At 47.7% G+C, this 21,025-nt stretch overlaps 2 protein-coding genes across 2 annotated transcripts; both read right to left on the reverse strand.

The window, feature by feature from the left end:
* Positions 1-3: 3 nt before the first annotated feature.
* Positions 4-4,911, reverse strand: LOC119382772 (uncharacterized). The gene is made up of 5 exons (XM_037650619.2): positions 4,408-4,911; positions 4,076-4,313; positions 2,679-2,800; positions 2,574-2,596; positions 4-1,888 (listed from the first exon to the last, which is right to left on the reverse strand). Exons 1-5 carry the CDS (start codon positions 4,508-4,510, stop codon positions 14-16), a joined length of 2,361 nt encoding a protein of 786 aa, XP_037506547.1. The 5' UTR covers positions 4,511-4,911; the 3' UTR covers positions 4-13.
* A 10,303-nt stretch (positions 4,912-15,214) lies between these two features.
* Positions 15,215-19,024, reverse strand: LOC119381543 (uncharacterized protein K02A2.6). The gene has a single exon (XM_037649318.1). The coding sequence runs from the start codon at positions 19,022-19,024 to the stop codon at positions 15,215-15,217; it is 3,810 nt and encodes a 1,269-aa protein (XP_037505246.1).
* Between the last annotated feature and the right edge of the window lie 2,001 nt (positions 19,025-21,025).

Below are 21,025 nucleotides of genomic sequence, written 5' to 3' on the forward strand. Positions count from 1 at the left end.
ATCTGAAGGAGCTTCAGCAAAAAGCTGTTGAGCGTGGACTGAGTGCTTCTTCCTGCACATACACAGGCTTCCCTCCAGCAGTCGCAAATCCTGATGTCGCTGTACCAGACTGACCCTTAGGCTTTGCTATTGAGTCACCGAAGCCTTTCGCTGCCTTTCTATCACCACCAGTTGGCAGCAAAGATGCGGAATCCTTCACTAATTCTTCACCTGGCATGTTACAACTAGATTCAGAAAAAAATTGCCGTGCACGATCAATGCCATCCTCTTGCAAGTAGACAGGCTTGCCTCCTGCTGTAGTAAAGCCCGATTTAAATGAGCCGTACTCTCCTTTTGACTTTGTCAGTGAATCAACCGAGACTGTCACCGCCTTTCCTGTTCCAGTTGTGAAGAATGTTGGCACATTGTCGTCTTTTGTCACTGGTTGCACCGGCGCACTAGGACCGTCAGCGAGAAACTTACGAGCGTGGCTGAGTGCTTCCTCCTGCACATATACAGGCTTCCCTCTAGCAGTCACAAAGCCTGATGTGAATGTGCCAGGTTGAGCTTGTGGCTTTATCAATGTAATGTTCGAGTCCTTTATTGGATTTCCGCGAGCATCAGAAAGCGCTGGAGCAGGATTTCCCATTGATTCCTTACTTGTCTGTTTGGATCTAGCTCCAGAACAAGGTTGAGCTGTCATGTCCCCCGCTTGTTCAAAGTATGCTGGTGTTTGCATGTTCCCTCTGTCGCAGTGGTTTGCTGTGCTTCCAGCAGAGCTGGCCTCTAGCTGCTCCACAATTTTGTCATTAACAATTGCTTTATCGGTCATTGCAAGCATTCCTTTTGCAGCACCGAGTGAGGATTCTGGTATGGCAACTTGTTTCCCGGACCTGGTCTTGAAGCCAGATGAAATAGCGACGTTTCTAGCAGTGGAATTTGTGGTGTGAGGCTTGTCATCTCCGTCAACATAGTGAAAAACTTTATTTTGTTTTATAGATAATGCCGGTTGGCTGCCATGAGTTGTCCTAGAATGCAATGGTAGTCGCTGCATGCCCGGTATTTTATCATCACCTTTATGAGCTTTCGATTTGACATTGTTTGTGATGCTGCCAGGGTCACTGTCCAACACAGCTTCACTTCCTGAAGACATACATTGGGTGAAACCCATATCAGCTGCCTCTATACAAGCAATTGTGCTTTCAGCCACTTCAAACATCTGGGTGAGTGAAAGTTCCGCTCGTCCGAAGACACCATCGCTCTTGTCCTCAGAAAACGAGAATTCCTTCGATGTGCTGCTGAAAGACTTGTTATGTGGGCTAGAGTCAGTCCCACCTGCAGTATGAGGACTTGTTGCAGCAGTTTTCAAGGCCACCGATGGGGCAGCTGAGACATTTTCTAGCTTCGAATTAGGTCTCAGGCACTCCTTTGTCTGGCACGGCAAAGGCGCCGTGGTTATGATGACAGTCATGTCAGGCACATGATCGTGAGAAGTCCCATTCACTGTCAAGTGATGCTTTAGGCAAGCACTGCCATCATTTAAAGCGACAAAGTCTCCTCGTTTCCCTATTTTAGCATCAAGTAACCTCGACGCACTGTGAGAAGCATGCCTTTCAGGAGTCACTTTCAAAAAGCCATGGTCTGTATCTGTTAAGTAGACTTGTGGTATGTCACAAGAAGCTTCACCGTGCTTTTGGCGATTGTCCTCGGCACCGAAGCCATATTCATTCTGCACCTCCGACTTGTGGAGGGGCACCTCTTTCTCGGGGCCACCAAGTACAGAGTCAAAGTTCTCTTCTCTGTCAGACGAAACATCTTTGAACTCTTCGTCCTCTAAATTGTCTTCATTTTCAGATGACAGGCTTTGCTGGCTTTTTCTTGGCGGATGAAACAAGTTCCTTGGAGCAAACTGTAGGTTCACAAAGAGAAACACATAAACACATTAAGATTTGTTGATGATGACTTCATGGCATTAGAACATGCTTGTTTGCAATCCTACTGATGATGATCTCCGACTTTACAGCTTTACTTAAGTGTTCAAGGCTAGCTCTGCTGAACTAATTCTTGCATATATGCAAACCTGCCACCAAGGACCTCATTGATGAAAGAAATGTGATGTTACTTATAGTGCAGGTTGCAAGGAAAGGGGATTTTAAGAAAAGAAACTCAGGGAAGGCACATTTCTATAAGCATTAAACACGTCACTAATGTATGGTACAATTCAAAATGTGCAGTTCATACATTTCTCCCCAATGCAAGCTCATTGCCAGCAGTGTCGCAGAGGCCACAAATAGGACACCAATATTATCTCTCTAACATCTCTTGCAATCACTATGTATGCTGACATAAAGTGCTTAATAGAAACTAATACTTTTTGATACCGAATATGCATGAAACTCAATACCACCTTAGTAAAATCTTGTTACAAAAGCTGCTATAAGAAATCATTGATGATGAATTGTGTGAATGCCGTTTATATGGTACAGAAAAGAACATTTCTCAAAATGCAATCCTAGTAAGACAGCCTTTACAAAGCCGTGTCACAGGCATTTAGCTCCCAGCAGCTACAAAGTAATGGATTTTACTGCACTTACTACTTTCACATCTTGTTTGCTCCCTGAAAAAGCATAGGTACACATACATAAATACCTTGCAGCTCAATAATGGCGGTCCATAATGAAGGTAAAACTTCAACATACGAGCAGTTCGGTGGGGTGGTGTTTCCAAAGAGGGTGACCAAAGGGGGCTGGGTGTGTTTTTGGTTATCACAAGGCTTTGTGGAAGAGATTTTGGCACTCCTGGGGTTTTGAACACGCTTGTCCTGCGTATTTTAAAGTTACGAGAGCAGCTCAGTAAGCAACGAAATTAGTCGCAATGGACACGTTCTGCCCAGATCTCACCTTTGTGGTACTCGATTAAAAATATCATAAAAATATCGCTAAAAGCAACAGACAAATATGCAGATGATGAAAAAATGAGCCCCGCATAACTGCTCTGTGGTATGCTTACAGCAATATTCCTTATAAACAGTTACCAGATATAGTAGTTGTGAGTGCTGTCTATAACTAGGGGTGTGCGAATATTCGAAAGTTTCGAATATTCATCGAATATTACATTCGAAATATTCGTATTCGATTCGAAAATCGTGCATTCGAAAAGTTTCGAATATTCGGTAACTTCGAATATTCGACAAATTCGAATATGCGATTCGATTATCATCCATAATATAACTCGTCTTCCACATTTCTGCTGCGTTCGTATCGCTAAAAACGTTGCCGAGAGGAGCGATAAACATCGTAAGTACACGGAGGCACGATATCTGCCTGCGACGAGCGCCCCAATACGTATGATTTATTGCTGGTGCATCTCCGATGTGCAGCCCTGTTGGCGATCATGTAACCGTACATTTTCTATATTATGCGGCCGTAACGTGCCGCACTACCACTCGTTCACTATGCGGGACCACTTCTGAAGAAAGACAGTGACCCACGTGACTGGTGGCGGACTGTAGGCACCTTCAGATACCCCAGTCTGGCAAAGCTTTGCCCCATGTAACTCCCTATACCAGCCACTTCTGTTCCAAGCGAGCGTGCCTTTTCAGTGGCAGGGGGGGGGGTGTCTCTGTTAGAAGGGAGCGCCTGCTGCCTGATCATGTGGAGCAACTCATATTTCTTCATGACAACATGTAGTCATTACTTTCATTGTGCCGTGATATTTGCTTGTGTTGTGATGTGCATTGTGCTAGCCTGGACATTGTGTTCTGGAGATAGCAGTGTATGTTGTGTTGCCAGTCAGGCTGTTAATGTTTTTTTTTTTTTTTTCATATAGCTACATATTAAATAAAATATTGTTACTGTGGAGACATTTTTCCTTTGATATTCGATATTCGAAGGTGGATATTCATATTCGATTCGTATTCGAAAATTTTGATATTCGCACACCCCTATCTATAACCAATTGCATATTTTGGGAGCAATATGCGATTACTTAAATATCTAGACTTTCACCGTCACCCTAGGTTGACTGTAGTGACATGCAGCTGAAGCTCCCTTTGACTGCACCTTCTACGCCAAGTCCCAATGGTCAAGAAACTCACACAACTGGCGAAGGCGAAAGGGGAGTCCACTCGAGGAAGCTGGCGTTACGCCGGCAGATGGACGCTGGAGTATTTGTGGAAGAAGCTGGCGTCTCATTTTTGTCGCAGGGCAAGCACGGAGACGCGACCGGAGTGCAAGGGTTCGACGACACACTGCCGCTGCTCCCAAACTCGCTGCACTCCGATATTTGCGAAGCTCTCTCCTTGAAAAACCAGTCCTCGTCTATCGGGCCCAAATCTGAAAAACAACGTTCTTGAAGCGTAAGAACTCCTCAAGCTGCGTACACTTCTCGAGCCTAACGAAAATTGTGCAAGGGCCAGCGCTGTCATACCTTTAGCTGTGTGCGACACAAACGCTTCAAATAGGGACTGGTGTCCGTCGTCGTCGTCATACATGTGGAACCGCGGTTGGTTTCGAACTTCATCGTGGCTCATATCTGCGGAAGACGCGCGTATCTACATGCGCGATGACTGCTAATGTGTCATGTCGTATGCGATCACAAACGTTGCAGTATATCCCGAAATCCCTCTGTGAAATCTGGCGCTAATTTAAACTGTCCCGCTGAAGGAGCTCGCACGGCTCGCACGCGTTGTCAGACGACATGCAAACAAGGAAGTGTGTACCTGTGCGAGTCGAGCTAGTTCACGAAACAAAAGGCAAGACGCTACGACATCACTCCGAAAGGTTGCATAGTATGTCTCAAACAAGGGATCACCAAAGATAAAAGCAGCACATGTTAACATGGAAGGTAAACAAGGTACGACAAGCAGAGAACATCTAACAACAAGTCGTCCAAAGTTGCCGCGACGGGAAAGGGGGAAAGGCGCGGAATGGCAGACCCAAAGTTGCCAACAAGGATGACAGCACACCAACTGCACTGACTGTGCCAACAGCCAGAGACCTCAGCAAAAGGTACGAAATCTCGTGTATGTTTTCTTGCAAAGGATGTTCAAGAAGCTTCAGTTGTGGCAAGGCCTTGAAGGTTGCGACAATGAATACGCGCGACGTTACATAATTGTGCCTGCTTCAGCTAGAAAGCAGTGAGGCGATCAGTACAAGTTTTCTTTTTCCTTCCCTCCTCCTACCTCAAATAAACAACCATACATACTTGTTGTTACAGAATGAAAAAGTAGGGCATCTTCTCCTTTCGCAGCTGATTTGCAGTCACGTTTCGCATCCTCTTGTCGCACGCAGCTGAATCGATCACATTAATTTTTTTCAAAATAAACCATGCGACCACGCAAGCACATAAAAAATGCACAATTGCACATGCAGCAGTGCAGCGTGGCCGTTTCTTCTGATGAGTTGCCACAACGCGGTCCTATTTTCTGATTTTTCTTCTCCGGCGGAGCTAACTTAGAACGGCCTGGAACGGCGGCGGTTCAAGCTAAAGTCCCTAGATTTTTCCCTGTTCTAAACGAAAAATCTAGGGACTTTAGTTCAAGCCAACCAGAGAGGCCGCCCTCTGGGGCAAGCTGAGTTAACAAGATGGCGAAATTAAAGACATGGCGAGTTCTACAGTGTACTAGAATATGGCAGAATTAGCGAAATTCGACCTTCGGCTAAGCCCGGCGAGCCGCTGTGGCCAGCCGTTCCCTGGAAGAGGGCCTCCGTCCGTGGTAATCCAGCTGCTGTTTCATTGAAGTTTATCTCTCACCAGATTAGCACACACACACACACACACACACACACACACACACACACACACACACACACACACGCACGCACGCACACACACACACACACATACACACACACGCACGCACACACACACAAACCAGGGGCGTAGCCAGAAATTTTTTTTCGGGGGGGGGGGGGGGGTTCAACCATACTTTATGTATGTTCGTGCGTGCGTTTGTATGTGTGCGACTACATATACGCAAGCAAAACTGAAAAATTTCAACCCCAAGACGCCACTGGCTCGCACGGGCCGCTTGGTTCTCTCGGATGCTGAGCAAAAGGAACCAGTGTTTGGTAAGTATACAATTTTTAGTAAACTTCCTTTTTTTTTCGTTTTAACAAAATGATCGGGAGAGTAACTGTATATATAGTGTTCTTTATAAGAGGTATTTTGTTAAATGCGGATGGGCTCTATGGGAACCATTATCAATTAACGCGCGGGTCTTCGCAGCGCTGAGTCCGCACATGTCAATCTTCCAATGAAACACAAAGCCTCTATAAAACGTCTTTAAAACGTTTAAAACCTCTACAAACCTCTATAAAACATTTTACAGAGGTTTCGTGTTTTGTGGGTTTGCACTTAATTGCACATCACTTTCTCCCACCAATCGCTCTGCCGCTCCATTTAAGTACAGTGTACTCTAGAACACTGTAATTTAAGGTTCTCCCCAGCGGCCCCACTGAAATTCCCAATCTCCACACTGCAATTCGATATCTAAAATTACGTTCATTTTTTTTTTTTTTTGCGATTTAAAGGGACACTAAAGAGCAAAACGATTTTTCACATATTAGTAAAGTACTCTTTCACGATACCAAAAACACCACGCTTTCTGCGAGAAGACGTGCAAAAACAAAATGTGGGTGGCGGCGCCACCTTGAAGTTTCCGCACCATTCGCCGTGACTAGGGTCCCTAGAATTACTAGAATATTGGCTAGTCTGCCGTCCGCGGAGGAGAGCGAGCACGCTTACCGAATGATGCGGGTGGTGGCGCTTCGAGCAGTCCTCATGCTGGGGAGCGGCGCTCCGCCGACCAGCTACGTGTCGCCGAAGCGCGGGCGCACGTTCAGCATAGTTCAGCTAGACCATTTCTTGCAATATTTTTTTTGCTGCAGCGTAATTGTGCCCATGGCAAATACTAACCGGTTTGATTAACAAGTTCTCGCGTGCTTTCGTGCGCAAAGGCTTGCTTTGCCGAGGCACATGTATCAAAGGAATGCATTGTAGTACGTGTGTAGGTTGTTTCTCAGGTGGAACGGCACCAACTGACATTGAAAGAACCAGTTTACTTTTTTTTTCAAATATTTTATTGGCATGAGCATCAAAAAAAAAAAAACTAAGACAGGGAAACGAAAGTGGTTATGAAAGCAAATAAATATGAAGAGTTGCACAGGTAGGGAAATTATTTACATCTTCTCATTTTCAAATGCTTCAGCTGCTCTTTTTTTGTTGTTCTCTCATTGTTAGTGGGCCTTCACAAAAAAGCGCAGCCTTAGAAGAATGTAAAACTTCACTATTTGGCAAGTAATTTGCTGTGCATGCTCTGTGCATGTTAGCGCAGGCAGCTGTACCCACGTAATGAAATCGGCAAAGTCGAGAATGCTTTGCTCGTGTAGCACACTATTTAATGAGAACTAACAGACAATAATGCCGGGGAAACTACCGGATGTTATTTGTAGTAATTAGGATATAAATGTGAAGAAAGTCCCTGCCGGCGGCAAGTTATCTTTTCGTCCACTTTACTTTCTTCACATTTATATCCTAATTACTACAAATAACATCCCGTACACTTTCCATGGCATTATTTTCTTTTAGAATTCTCATTAAATAGTGTGTTTCACAAAAAAAAAAAAAAAAACGAGCCCTTAAGAGTTATCTTCTTTGCTCGTGTAGCTTATTTACGCTGAAAAATGTCGTGAAGCTGTTCTCAAGGACGGTTATAATATCCTTAAGAGAGCCCGAAGGGTACATCAAACCTCAATTGTGGAAATTTGGTGTGGATTCAGAAGCATGATCCACAGCACCGCGCTTTTCCACAGAGAGCAGCAATGTACACTCATTACAGGAAGTCTTCCTCAGGATCTTTCTTACTGTGTACCCTGCCACATCATAAATAAGCATTTCATGGCTTTTTGCCGTCACAGAAGACGCGTGGTCCGACGAACTGATATTGCGCAAAGCGCTTGCAGTGCATATTGAGCATCACCAAACATTCCTCTATCAATCAAATTATCCAGTACAGCAATCTTGCTTTCCGTTTGTACCTCAGGAAGAGAAGCCAGAGCAGTGATAACTTCTGGGGCACAATTTCCTGATTTATGTGGTTTTGCAATGTTATAAAATGCTAGCGAACTATCACTAAAAATTCTGCTGCAGTTGGATTGTCATTCGTTCCCGGCCCCAGACTGAGGTCCACGTAGTCCAGCAAACACGCCGTTGCAGTTGTGGTCGTAGTGACACAACGGACAATCCGCAGCACCACAACACAACATAACGAACAAGCAGGCGAGAGCAATGAGCGGGTGACATGGATGGATGGATGGATGGATGCTATGAGCGTCCCCTTTATAACGGGGCGGTGACAAGTGTGCCACCAGGCTCGAAAAAAAAAAAAAAACCTTTACTCTTTTTTTTTAGCGTTGGCCTAGTGTCTTTACTTCAATTAAAACTATTTTACTCCAGAAGACAAAAAAAAAACCTTAAGTTTTCAGCTTCGTTCTGTGCCCTTTACGGCAGAATGTCCTTATTTTTTTTTTCCATTATTTATTTTTGTCCTTTCTCTCTAGTTTTCTGCCACCAATACTCTAACCGTCTCTTACTTATTTCAATCGCGGGTGTGTTCAGCTTTCCATTGTCTCTAAAACCCAAGGCGTCATGTAGGCTCGTGCCCAAACGTACACCTGGGTGGATGTCTCCACATTCAATCAGAACATGCTCCGCCGTTTCCTGATCTTCCCCGCAGCACGTGCATTGTTCTTCTTCTTTACTGAATCTCGCTTTATAACTACCCGTTCTAAGGCAACCCGATCTCGCTTCAAACAGTAAAGCGCTTCCCATTGAATTGTCGTAAAATGCCTCCCTCCTTATTTCATTTTTGCCCTTCCGGTAGTTACTCAAAGCCGGTTTTTTCTCCATAGCTGTCATCCAGTAAATCCTCTCCGCCTCTCTGACTTTTCGCTTAACGCTCTTTGTTGACATACTGCTTACACTACCAGCCGTATATTTACTAGTGAGCCTCCGAGTTCTTTTTCTCCACTGTGTGTCCACGCTCTTCCTATACAAGTAACGGAACACCTTCTCTGCCCATCTACTCTCCTTCATATTCCTTAGCCTTTCTTCGAACCTTATTTTGCTCTGAGCCTCCCTCGCCTCAAAACCTGCCCATCCCATATCGCCCTTTACAGCCTCATTTGTCGTCTTCCCGTGAGCACCCAACGCGAGGCGTCCCACAGTCCTTTGATTTATATCCATTCCCGATTGCACCTCTGCCCTCATGCACACCACTGAGTTCCCAAAAGTAAGCCCCGGAACCATTACACCCTTCCACAGACCTCGAAGCACCTCGTACCTATTGTATCCCCACAATGCTCTGTGCTTCATTATTGCAGCATTCCTCTTTCCTTTTGCTGCTGAGGCTTTTTCCTGTACCTCCATGTACCTGTCACCCTCATTTATCCATACTCCGAGGTACTTGTATTCGCTCACTCTCGGTATTTCTTGGCCCTGTATTGACACCGCCTGATCACAAGGGTCATTGAATACCATCAATCCACATTTTGTTACACTAAATCCTAGTCCTAGAGCTTCCCCTTCCCTTCCGCATATATCCGCCAGCTGCTGTATATCCTCTCGACTGTCAGCAAATAAGACAATATCGTCAGCATAAAATAATCCTGGAAGCTTCTGCTCAATCATCACGCCGCCCTGTTTGTGTGACAGATTAAAACCAAAGTTGCTACCTTCTAGCGCTTTTTCCATATTCACCATGTACAGCATGAATAACAGCGGGGACAAAGGACATCCCTGTCTCAGCCCCTTGCTAATCTCAACGTTCTCTTTGCTATTCATTCCTTCCCATTCTATGCAAACTGTATTTTCTCGGTATATCTCCCTCAAAAGCTGTATACAGTCGTCGCCTATGCCAATTCCTTTCAATATATCCCACAAAATTTCCTGATGAACGTTGTCGTACGCCCCAGTGATGTCTAGAAAAGCCATGTACAAGGGCCTATTTTCTATTTTAGATATTTCTATACACTGAGTGAGAACAAACAGGTTATCGTCTAACCGCCTGTCGACTCGAAATCCATTCTGGAGTTGTCCCAAAATATCGTTGTGTTCTGCCCACTTTTCTATTTTCATTTTTACTGCTTGCATCGCCAACCTGTATAGTACCGATGTAATGGTTAGTGGTCTATACGAGCGAATGTTATCCTTTTCTCCCTTGCCTTTATAGATTAAGTTCATTCTACCTTTTCGCCAACTATCTGGTATTTGCCTGTCCTTTAAGCATTTTTCTACAGCTTTCAGCAGTGCTTCTTTAGTGCTATTTCCTAGTTCGTTAATGAGGCTAACGGGAATACCATCTAAACCCGCGGCAGTGCGCTTTGGAATTTTTCCTTCAGCCTTTTTCCAATTGAAATTCTCCAGCACTAGCTCTTCCTCGGTTGCTCTCTCCGCCACACTTTTACTCACCGGGGAAATCCCCTGGACGCTCTTTTTAAACGAATCGGCTGTTACCTTTCGAATGTAACCTAGCGCTTCGTACCCTTCCAATTGATTTCCTCCTTCATCGAGAATATGTTGTTGCGTTGTGACAGACTTCCTACCTAGCGCCTTTATGTGGCTCCAAAATATCCTAGGTGCGGCCTCCTTTTTTTCGTGAATCTCTGTCACCCAGCGTTCACTTTCGCCTTTAATTTTTGCCTCGACCAATTTCTGCACAATGGATTTTTTCTCTAGATATATTTCCCATATTTCGTTGACTTCGTCCTGCGGTCGCTTGTCCTTTTTTGCCCTTCTATGATTCCGTGATGCTTCACGCCGCTTCTCGATCGCTTCCCGGATTTCCTTGTTCCACCAACTTTTTGGCTTCCTCTTTCCTTTCCAGCAAATAGTTTTCTTCTCTCTCCCTATCTCTTTCGTCATTAGATCTAATAGCTCACTGTACTCCCAGTCCTTGCCTGGTATTTTGCCTACTTCTTCCTCGACTCTTGTGGCTATATTTATTATTTGTTTGTCATTTAAATACGAGGTGCCAGACTTTGATTCTATGCTCTCATTTCCAGTTTTATTCCGAAAGCGCGCAGCGCCCCCTGCGGGCTCATTTAGAAAGCGTCAACCCCTCCCCATACGGTGCGCCATGCGGACGGTAGACTATAGCCGTGACGTCACATGTTTTGACGGCGCCTAGGGACTACGTAGTTCCTAATCGGTAAAAATGAGGTACAATGTCCTCTGAGGGGGCCATAGACTTAACGTACCAAGTTTGTGGTAATTTTTTTGAGCCAATGGCGCCAAAATTCGATAAATACACATTAAAATCCGTGACGTCACGCGGCGCGATATTTCGGCGCGAAATTTAAGAATGAAACTTTGAACTTTATTTTCTCCTCTAGTAATAAACCTATGATGGGCGAAATTAACGACATTAGAGTTCTCAGAGCACAGTTTATCGATCTAGGCCGATTCATTGTTTCTCTTTAGTGTCCAATTTGTATGACATAAATTGTGATGACCTGCAACTTTACCATATAAACTGCCCTTAAGTCGATAATTAAAAGGCTAGTTAAAGAGTTTTGTTAATTAGTCATTTCAGTGTAACTCTAGCTGCGGCAAAGCATTTCCGCCTCGACGTAGAGTTCGCGTGCGAAGCCGATAGCTTCCTGACTGTCATAGAATTTTTATGAAAATCTGTATTGTCTAGAAAAAGAAGGGCACCGAGTATACCGATTTTATTTTCGATTCGTGGGCGTCGCTATTTTGGGCTGTTCAGTAAATGTTTTATAAGACATTTTACTAAGCATCCTATAAGTCAGCTTTGGTTTCCTAAGGGCACGCTTCAAAAAATTTCCATGCATATTTTTCTTTGCCCTGCTGAACTCTCTGAGCGCCACACCACGGGGCGGTCGGACGTACAATGTATATATCCATTGCAACGGCGCCAGAAATTCAGTTTGACGTCATGGATTTAAAATAGCTCTTTCGAATTTGGGCCATCTAGCGCAATAAAAGTTTTCAAAACTTATTATGTCAATTGATAGTTTGGTTCCATAGGCACGAAATATGCACTACTATCTATGTATATATAGCTCTACGTAAACGGGCCAAATGTTACACAAGCGCGAAAAGGACACGAGAGGTCAAGCCACTTATCGTTCTCGACAGTCCTTGTTGGTGTACACTTTTGTGCTGTTTCCCCACGGGCGGATCCAGGAGGGGGGGGGTCCGAATGTCCTCCCCCCCTCCCCCCCCCCAATAATTATTGAATGTACACCTCCGAGAAGAGCTGAACCCCCCCCCCCCCCCTCCCTCCTTGGAGAAATCCTGTGTCCGTCCCTCCGTACATAACTGTACCGGGTGTTTCAAGAAACATGTGTCCAAAATCCTCAAAAATCAGGGAAATGGGGTATTTATTCGATGCCTTCACAATTACTTCTTCTGTAGCCGCAGGCATCTTATGATGGCTAAATACATCATTCGGGGCAGTAATTAAGAAAGTTAAATCAATTAACTTTTAAATAGTTGAAGTTAGGCGGTTGTGTCAAAAGGGAGAAGTGAAGTCCTTCATGCGAAAAATCCAATGCAGCTTTGAGATTTCGAAAAAGCGGCCTCCAGTAATAACTGTGAAGTAATGAAATCCAATCAATTTCAACGGCGAAACAGAAGCACCGATGAAGGCAACAAGCAGATGATCAGAATGACGTCACTTTTCAAGACAACGGTTACAGAGCTGTAGGATGCTCGCTGGACGTCTCAGAAGAATACGGCAGTAGCGCTCTTCCGCATTTTGGTTTTGGCTTACCGCTGAATTTGGGTAAATTTCATTACTTCGCAATTATTACGAGAGGCAGATTTTTCGAAATCTCAAAGCTGCGACGTGTTCTTCGCGTGAAGTACTTCAATTCTCCCATTTTACATAACCGCCCAACTCCACTAATTAGAAATATTATTAATTTAACTTCCTTGGTTACTGCCCCAAATCATGCCTACCGCTACAGAAAAAGAATGGTGAATGCAGCGAGCAAATATCGCATTTTCCTGATTTTTGAGGATTTTGGACACATTTCTTGAAACGCCGTACGTATCTGTCATCAACTTGCCCATCCGATCACCACACTTTGCAATATGTACTCGTTTACCACTTGCTTCTGACCGATCAACAATTGACTATATAGACCCAAGAGAATATCAACCGCCGCAACCTAGCAGACGCCGTCGCAATTCATAAGTCATGGCGTGCTGCTACATAAACACCAGGGATACCGTCGCCGCATGTCTTCAGTGTTGTCGCAATTTTTCGACTCGGTGGTTGCGTGTGGCCGTTTTGGTTTCCCAGCGAGATTCCTCATTCATTCATGCACAGATAGCGGTAAGCAAGTATATGTTATTGTCTAGCCTTATCGCGCACTGTATAGTTGACATCGTAAACGGAGAAATAGCAGTCTAATGGCCCGTTCGCGTGCGCAGGTGTCTTCAAATCGACTAACGGAAGCGGAATCCGAAAATCAGGGGGCACCGCGGGGGATATGTTGGCTTCACAGACGCCTAGCAAAAGACGAGTCCTTTGTAGGGCCGAAAGTACGTACAGCAAAGCTTCGGAAGAAGTTGTATGAACAGGAATATATATGTGCCTCGCTCTTTTTTTCTTTTTCACTTTCTTCTCGTGCGGGACCTGCCACGGTGGTCTAGCGGTTATGGCGCTCGACTGCTGACCCGCAAGTCGCGGGATCGAATGCCGGCCTCGGCGACCGCATTTTCGATGGAGGCGAAAATGCTTGAGGCCCGTGTACTTGGATATAGGTGCACGTTAAAGGGACCGACAACTGCCCAGAATAGGAAATGAATTGACTCCACTGATGTAAAGATTGTCCGTCGCATTGACTCAAACCAACCCTGTTTTTTTCGTGAGAGATGGATTTATATTTTTATTTCTTCACTACTCTTTGCGCGGCTGTTCTTACGTCTGTAACATTACCACCGTGTCTCGTTCCAACTCTCCAATGCCAGTCTTCTATTGCGACCCAAGGCTCGAGGATATCGAGCAGCCTCCTACAGATCGAAGATCCTTCCTGTGTTCTGTAGATTACCTTGGGCACCACTCCTCCCATGGCCGAACGTGTTGCAACCGGAGCACTCCGTCGATGATGGCATGCTCCAGGGCAGGCCCGTAGCCAGGAATTTTTTTCGGGGGAGGCCCACTTGCTGAAAACCTTGACTATTTGAGAAAAACACTTTTTTTAATTATTTTTGGTAAAACACCTACTCCACCAAAATTTCACGGGGGGGGGGGGGGCTAGCTTTCCCCCCTCCCCCTGGCTACGGGCGTGCTCCAGGGAGATGGGACGTTGCTGCTACACTCAAATTACTGTTGGTAGGTGTCACGTACGCACAAATCCATGGAGGGCTGTGCTTACAGGTGCTTACCGTGTGCCGTTCAAGGTTCCTGACATCTATCTTCCACTGCGAAGGCAGGTTGGGAACCATTGCGAAGTGGGCCCAAATGGACGGGGGGAAGCTGAACCCCTCTCTTTCCGAGGAGCAGGGTTGGTAGGTGAGGGAGGGGAGAGAATGGAGCTCAAGCCTTTCTTGCTCCCCCACTTCCAAAGTGCTCGCAAATGGATTCTAAAACGAAAGCACCTAATGATAGTTTACGTCGACGACGTACACACAACTGACATGGGAATGTGGGCGGGACAAGCAACTTTTGTTGAACCTCGTGTTGTGCCAGGTATCATCGGTATGCACAACTTCATAGGGGACTGGCGCATGCCCAGTGTGCTTCTAACTCGCCGCCCCCTTCCTGGGAACGCCCAACTGTACATGTTTAATACAAGCAGTTGGTTTTTTTTTTTTTTTTCTTGCGCAGGACAGAGAAACGCCAAGTGGCATTGCAGCGTGCAGGATTTTTATACGAACCCGTTTGCTGGTTCTTACTTGCCACGCACTTATATCCTTCGTATGCACATTAGCCGAAATACTGGATCCACTCAGCAGCAGTTAAAGGGGTAAGTAAAGTTGAAAGTTGGGCGATGTCGTAGCTGTGGCCGGGATTGGAGTAACGGCAGCCAGGGTAACGAGATAACTGTTTATTAGTACATGCTATGCAATCGACGTAATAGCAGTGATGGCCGCGCCGATCTGTGTTCTTCCCGCCAAACCGTCCGCTTCACTTCGTTGCCGCTCGGGGCGCTGCTATCGGTGGCGCCCACGACACCCCCCTTTCTTAAAGGATTGAGTCCTACAAGTCCAGGCGGTCTGGTTTCTTGCAAACACGCCCACTTCTTGTGGAGCTCACGCCTCGCAGAGGTTGCAGGTGCCTTGCCGTGCGTCTTGCAGGCCCTCTGTCAGTTTGCACAATGTAGGCCCTTGGTTGCGGCGCTGACTGTGTTACCACGCCATGTGATGCAGCTCCAGTGAAGATGCGTACAGCTGTGCCCGGTGATAAGCGTCCTCGGCTCTGTGCCTTGTGCCGGGTGTCGTATGTTGCTTTTACTTGCACTCTATAGGCTTCGTTCTTTTTTCTGAACTCGCTGTCATCCCACTTTGGGGCTAGCATTCTCGGAGTGGTTGGTATTGTGGTGTTTAGGCGACGGCCCATTAGTAGTTCTCCCGGTGAAAACCCTTCCACGCCAGGTGAGGCTCTGTAGGCAAGCAGGGCTTCGTTTATGTTCGAGGTCTTCCTCAGAAGCTGCTTTGCTGTCTGCACGGCTCTCTCAGCCATACCGTTGCTCTGTGCATAGTAAGGGCTTGAGGTCGTGTGCGTGGCTCCCCAGCGCTGCACCAGTTCCTTGAATTCCGCAGAAGTGAACTGCGGGCCATTGTCTGTGCGTATTGTCGTCGGAACACCAAATCGTGCAAATATTGGTTCCAGGACTTGGGCGATGTCTTTTGTAGTTGTTCTCTTCAGCTGCTCCAGCTCGATAAATCGGGAGTAGTAATCCACTACCACGACATACTCCTTCCCCTCCAGCGTGAAGAGATCGATGCCGACCGTTTCCCAAGGGTGGGCGGGCAATGGAGTTAGAAGCAGGGGCTCGGTTCCTGGCTTTCTGTGCTCCTGACAGGTTGGACATCTGTCCACGAAGTCTTCGATATGCTTCCCTATGCTTGGCCACCATACACTTTCTCTTGCCCTTGCTCGACACCTTGTTGTGCCCAAGTGGCCTGCATGGAGTTTTTCGAGAACTTCGACCCTCATGTCTGGTGGGATGATTATTCTGTCACCTTTGAAGAGCAATCCATCAACGAGTGAAATTTCACTCGCCACCTCGACATAGCGTTTCAGGTCAGGGGACAGCCCATGCACCGTTGGCCAAGACGTCGTGCAGAAAGTGGCTATCTTGGAGAGTGTTTTGTCTGTCTGGATGCTGGTTCTGATTCTGTTGAGCAGGTGATTTGAAGCAGGGAGCTGTTCAAGCACCAACTCTTCGAACTCGTGCACCGCAGCCTCGAGCTTTCTCTCATCTTCGTTGGCTGGCTCTTTTAACGGCTTCCGTGAGAGAAGATCCGCTGTGTAGAGTTTGTTGCCAGGAGTGTGGGACATGGTGTAGTCGTACTCCAAAAGACGCATCCTAAAACGTTGGAGGCGAGGACTTAGCTCATCGAGACGTTTGGTCGTCAGTAGCGGCACTAGGGGCTTGTGGTCTGTCTCCACATGAAAGGTTGATCCTAACAGGTACTTGCGGAAATGTTCGCAAGCCCATGTGATGGCCAGAGCCTCCTTTTCGATTTGGGCATATCGTTGCTCAGTGTCTGTGAGGGAGCGTGATGCATATGCCACCGGTAAGAGTCTTTGTTGCGACTGCTGTAGTAGTACCGCCCCAAGACCATATGAGGAGGCGTCCACAGACACTGTATGAGGCAGCTGAGCATCGTAGTGAGTGAGAATCGGTGTCCTGCTTAAAGCTTGCTTGAGTCTGTCAAAACTCTGCTGTTGAACTGGACCCCAGTGCCATTCAGCGTCTTGGTGTAGCAAGTCTCTGAGAGGCTTCGTAAAGTCCGCTAGGTCTGGGAGGAATTTCGCCAGATGGTTTGCAGAGCCCAGCAAAGACCTGACTTCTGACGCATCACGTGGTGGGTCGAGCTGGGTTATGGCCCTGACCTTTCCTGGGTCGGCGCTGATTCCTGCTGCAGATACGACGTGTCCTAAGAAAGTTACTTGCGTTTGGCGAAAAGAGCACTTGTCGGTGTTGAGAGTAACACCTGCATCTTCCAGCTTCTTCAGCACCAGCCGTAGGTTGGTGTCATGTTCCTCAGTTGTCTTTCCTGAGATTATGATGTCGTCTTGCAGACAGCTCACACCGTCTAGTCCTTCGAGTATGCGGAGCATCTCTCGTTGGTAGAACTCCGGTGCCGTGGAGATCCCAAAAGGAAGCCTCAGGAACTGGAACCTCCCAACTGGTGTGATGAAGGTGGTGTATTCACGAGAGTCCTTGGCCAGGGGAACCTGCCAGTATCCTGCTCGTGCGTCTAGGCGGCTGAAAACGGTTGCACCAGCAAGTTTTGCGAGACACTCATCCACTGTAGGCATAAGCACGCGTTCACGTAATATTTGTTGATTCAGCTGGCCATAGTCAACGCAGATGCGCAGCTCATCGTTCTTCTTACGTGCAACAACCATTGGGAAACACCATTCGGTCGCATGCTCAATCTTCTGGACGACTCTCATGTCCTCCATCCTTTTCAGCTCTTTCTTCACGAGTGGAAGCAGTGGAAGTGGCACGCGCCTGGGGTAGGTGACTGCGTATGGCTTGGCATCATTTCTGACTTTGATGCGGTACTCTGTCTTCATGAATCCCAGCCCGGAAGTTAGCCTAGGGTAAGATGCCAAAAAGTCCGGAACATCCGTTGCTTGTGCGCGAGTTTCGGCTAACTCGAGAGGGCGTTGAAGAATCCCGAGTGCTTCTATAGCTGGTCGACTAAGCAGCGCTTCTTTGAGTCCTTTAATGATGAAGACTGTTTCTTGGATTTCAGTGTTGCGCCAGGCTACTGTCGCATCGACGTATCCAACAGTGGCTATCGTCGTCTGACCTGGGCCTATCAACAGCTGTTGCGTTGGCTTGATGGGTCCCATGACGTTGCTGTCGTACTGGTCATGTGCGATCGCAGTCACGTCCGCGCCGGTGTCGACCTTGAAGGTGAAAGGCGACTTGTTCAGAGTGGCAGTAATCCGCCACGGCGTATTTGCTTCCACAGTCATTTCACCTAAATATAGCTCTTCTAGTCCTTTAGGCCGTTCTCGGGAGCTCGGAAAATCGTCCTTCGGCTTTGAGAGGCACACACACGCATAGTGGCCCTTTTTCCCGCAATGGTTGCAAGTCTTGTTCGCCGCGGGGCACTGTACCTTCGTGTGGTCGCGCACATTTCCACACCACTTGCAGCGTTCGTCTCCCTTCTTGCCCATGCGTTGCGGGCGTGACCTGGAGGGCGCCTTCGTTTCATTCCGACGATTTTTTGAGTTTGCCTGGCCGTGTAGTTCGCCGACGTCGAGAGTAGACTGTCCGATGGAGCGCATTTCTTTGTGTTGCTGCTTCACGCTCTCTGAATTGCGGGCAGCTGTGATCGCCTTCTCGAGCGTGAGTTCGGGGTCAAGTTGCAGCCTCTCACTGAGTTTCACATCTCGTAGGCCTACTACGAGCCTGTCCCGTATCAATTCGTCTTTGAGAGTTCCGTAATCGCATCTTTCAGCCATCTTGAACAGCTCGGTCGCGAACGTGTCGACATTTTCGTGCGGCTCTTGTTTCCGAGAGTTGAACCGCGCTCTCTCATAGATGACGTTCTTTCGGGGCAGGAAATGCTTTTCGAAAGCACTCACCACGGCAGCGTATGATGACGTCTGTTCGTCTGTTAATTTCAAGGCGGTGAGCACGTCTTCCGCTTCTTCCCCCATGGCGTAGAGTAACGTGTTGATTTGCGTCGTCTCGTCCTGGCCCGTCAGACCGGAGATGAGACGGTAGCGTTCCCACCTGCGATGCCATCGTGTCCAATCCTCGGGCTTGCGGAAATCGAGCTTCGTCGGCAGCTCCACGGCGAGCGGGTTGAACGCCATTCTCGGAGTGCCGCTCGCGCGCTCTCCGTCTCCGTCGTGACCGTCTCGCATGACACCGGATCGGTGTGCGTCCGTTTTATGTTCGGCTCGCTGTCCTCGGCGGCGTCACGCTGCGTGTGTGTGTGTGTGAAAAAACTTTTATTAAAATGAGAGTTTGCAGGCACAAAAGGACCCTTTACATAGGGGGAGTCCTTATTCCGGGACTCCACTGGACAACGCCGCTACCCGCGCCCGTTGGACTAGAGCCCGTTGAGACTCCAGGCCTGAGCAATTGAGTAGGGCTGCCTCCCATGCGTCTCTAGTAGGGGAAGGGTTAGGGGGAATGGAAGGATTCAACTGACATGCCCAAACCATGTGAAAGTTATCGGAGACTTCCCCACAGTGAGGGCACCGCCCATCAACTTTCGGGTCAAAATGTTTCACTATTGCAGGACACAACAAAGTGTTGGTCTGCAGGCGCCTTAAGGTTCGTTCATCGGCTTTACTCAAGCCCTTAGCAGGGACCGGGAAAAGCCGATGGCGTTCACAATAGTGAGCCAGAATTTCTTTGAATCGCAGAAGCGGTTGCATCTCTGAGCCGGAAAAGCCTGGGTGAGGTGCCCGGGGGATAAGCGCGCGGGCGGCCGCGTCCGCAGCCTCGTTACCTCTAAGGCCCTGGTGGCCCGGAGTCCAAATGATGCGTTTAGGTGAGGGGTCCGAATCCCTCTCGGCTCGTTTTAGAATGTCGTAGGCTAGAGGTGAGACCTCGCCCGCCAGGTAGTTTTCACAGGCTCTGCGCGAATCTGTGATGATCACCCTCGAGTTCGTGTCCGAGGCGGCAAGCGCTATTGCTACCTCCTCTGCCCGCGCGGAGTTGATAGCCCGATAGGAGAGCCCATTAACGCGTTGGTCCCGGTGAACTACGGCGGCCGTGTAGAATCCGGTGGGCGACGGCCCTGCCACATCAACGTAGTATACACCCTGCTTGGATCCATATTGGTGTTCGAGGGCCCGAGAGCGCGCCCCTCGTCTGCCTTCGTGTGTCTGCGAGTGCATGTTGCGAGGTAGTGGAGAAACCCAGAGTTTGTGGCGCCACAGCTCTGGAATTCGGAATTCGTTGGTCATCCCGCCGCTGGCACCATGTCGTAGCTGTGGCCGGGATTGGAGTAACGGCAGCCAGGGTAACGAGATAACTGTTTATTAGTACATGCTATGCAATCGACGTAATAGCAGTGATGGCCGCGCCGATCTGTGTTCTTCCCGCCAAACCGTCCGCTTCACTTCGTTGCCGCTCGGGGCGCTGCTATCGGTGGCGCCCACGACAGGCGAGTTGGTGACATTTCATATTTACGTGGGAAGCAGCGCACGGCGACGAGGCACACAAGGAAGACACGAAACGCTTCGCGTCTTCCTTGTGTGCCTTGTCTCCGGTCTCCGTGCGCTGCTTCCCACGTTGCATACCCACCGAACTCAGGCGTGTAAGCAAATATATGGGATAGCCTTAAAAAAATCTGAGGTCGTGAACGCGAGTGAATATCGCGAAAGACCGGGAAAATTGAGCGAAATTCCCCCAATATTGTGACGCATATTAAGAGAAGAAAGAAAGAAAACAGAATGGCAGGGAGGTTAACCACAAACAATTCCGGTTGGTTACCCTACGCTGGGGGAAAGAGAAAGGGGAATATAAAGATGAGAGTAGGAAATGAGAAAATGAGCAATAGATGCGCTGACGCGTACGTGTGGGTCGCACTGCAAAAGTCGAAGGAAGGAAGGGAATACGAAAGGGAGAAGGCAGGGAGGTTAACCAGACAGCAGTCCGGTTGGCTACCCTACGCCGGGGGAAAGGGAAGGGGAGTGAAAAGTCGAAGGCGTTCGCACAGGCCTGTCGTTCCCAGAAAGCACAAACTTCCCATCCAACTTTAGCAGTGAATGAGACCAAAAAATTGGGGGACGCCTAAGCTTCGCCTTTAAGAGTTGAACGCGATAGCAATATCCTGCCCCTAGTGCGCACTTCGAACACTA

The sequence above is a fragment of the Rhipicephalus sanguineus genome, chromosome 2, assembly GCF_013339695.2.
Source record: "Rhipicephalus sanguineus isolate Rsan-2018 chromosome 2, BIME_Rsan_1.4, whole genome shotgun sequence".
NCBI classification, from domain to species: domain Eukaryota; kingdom Metazoa; phylum Arthropoda; class Arachnida; order Ixodida; family Ixodidae; genus Rhipicephalus; species Rhipicephalus sanguineus.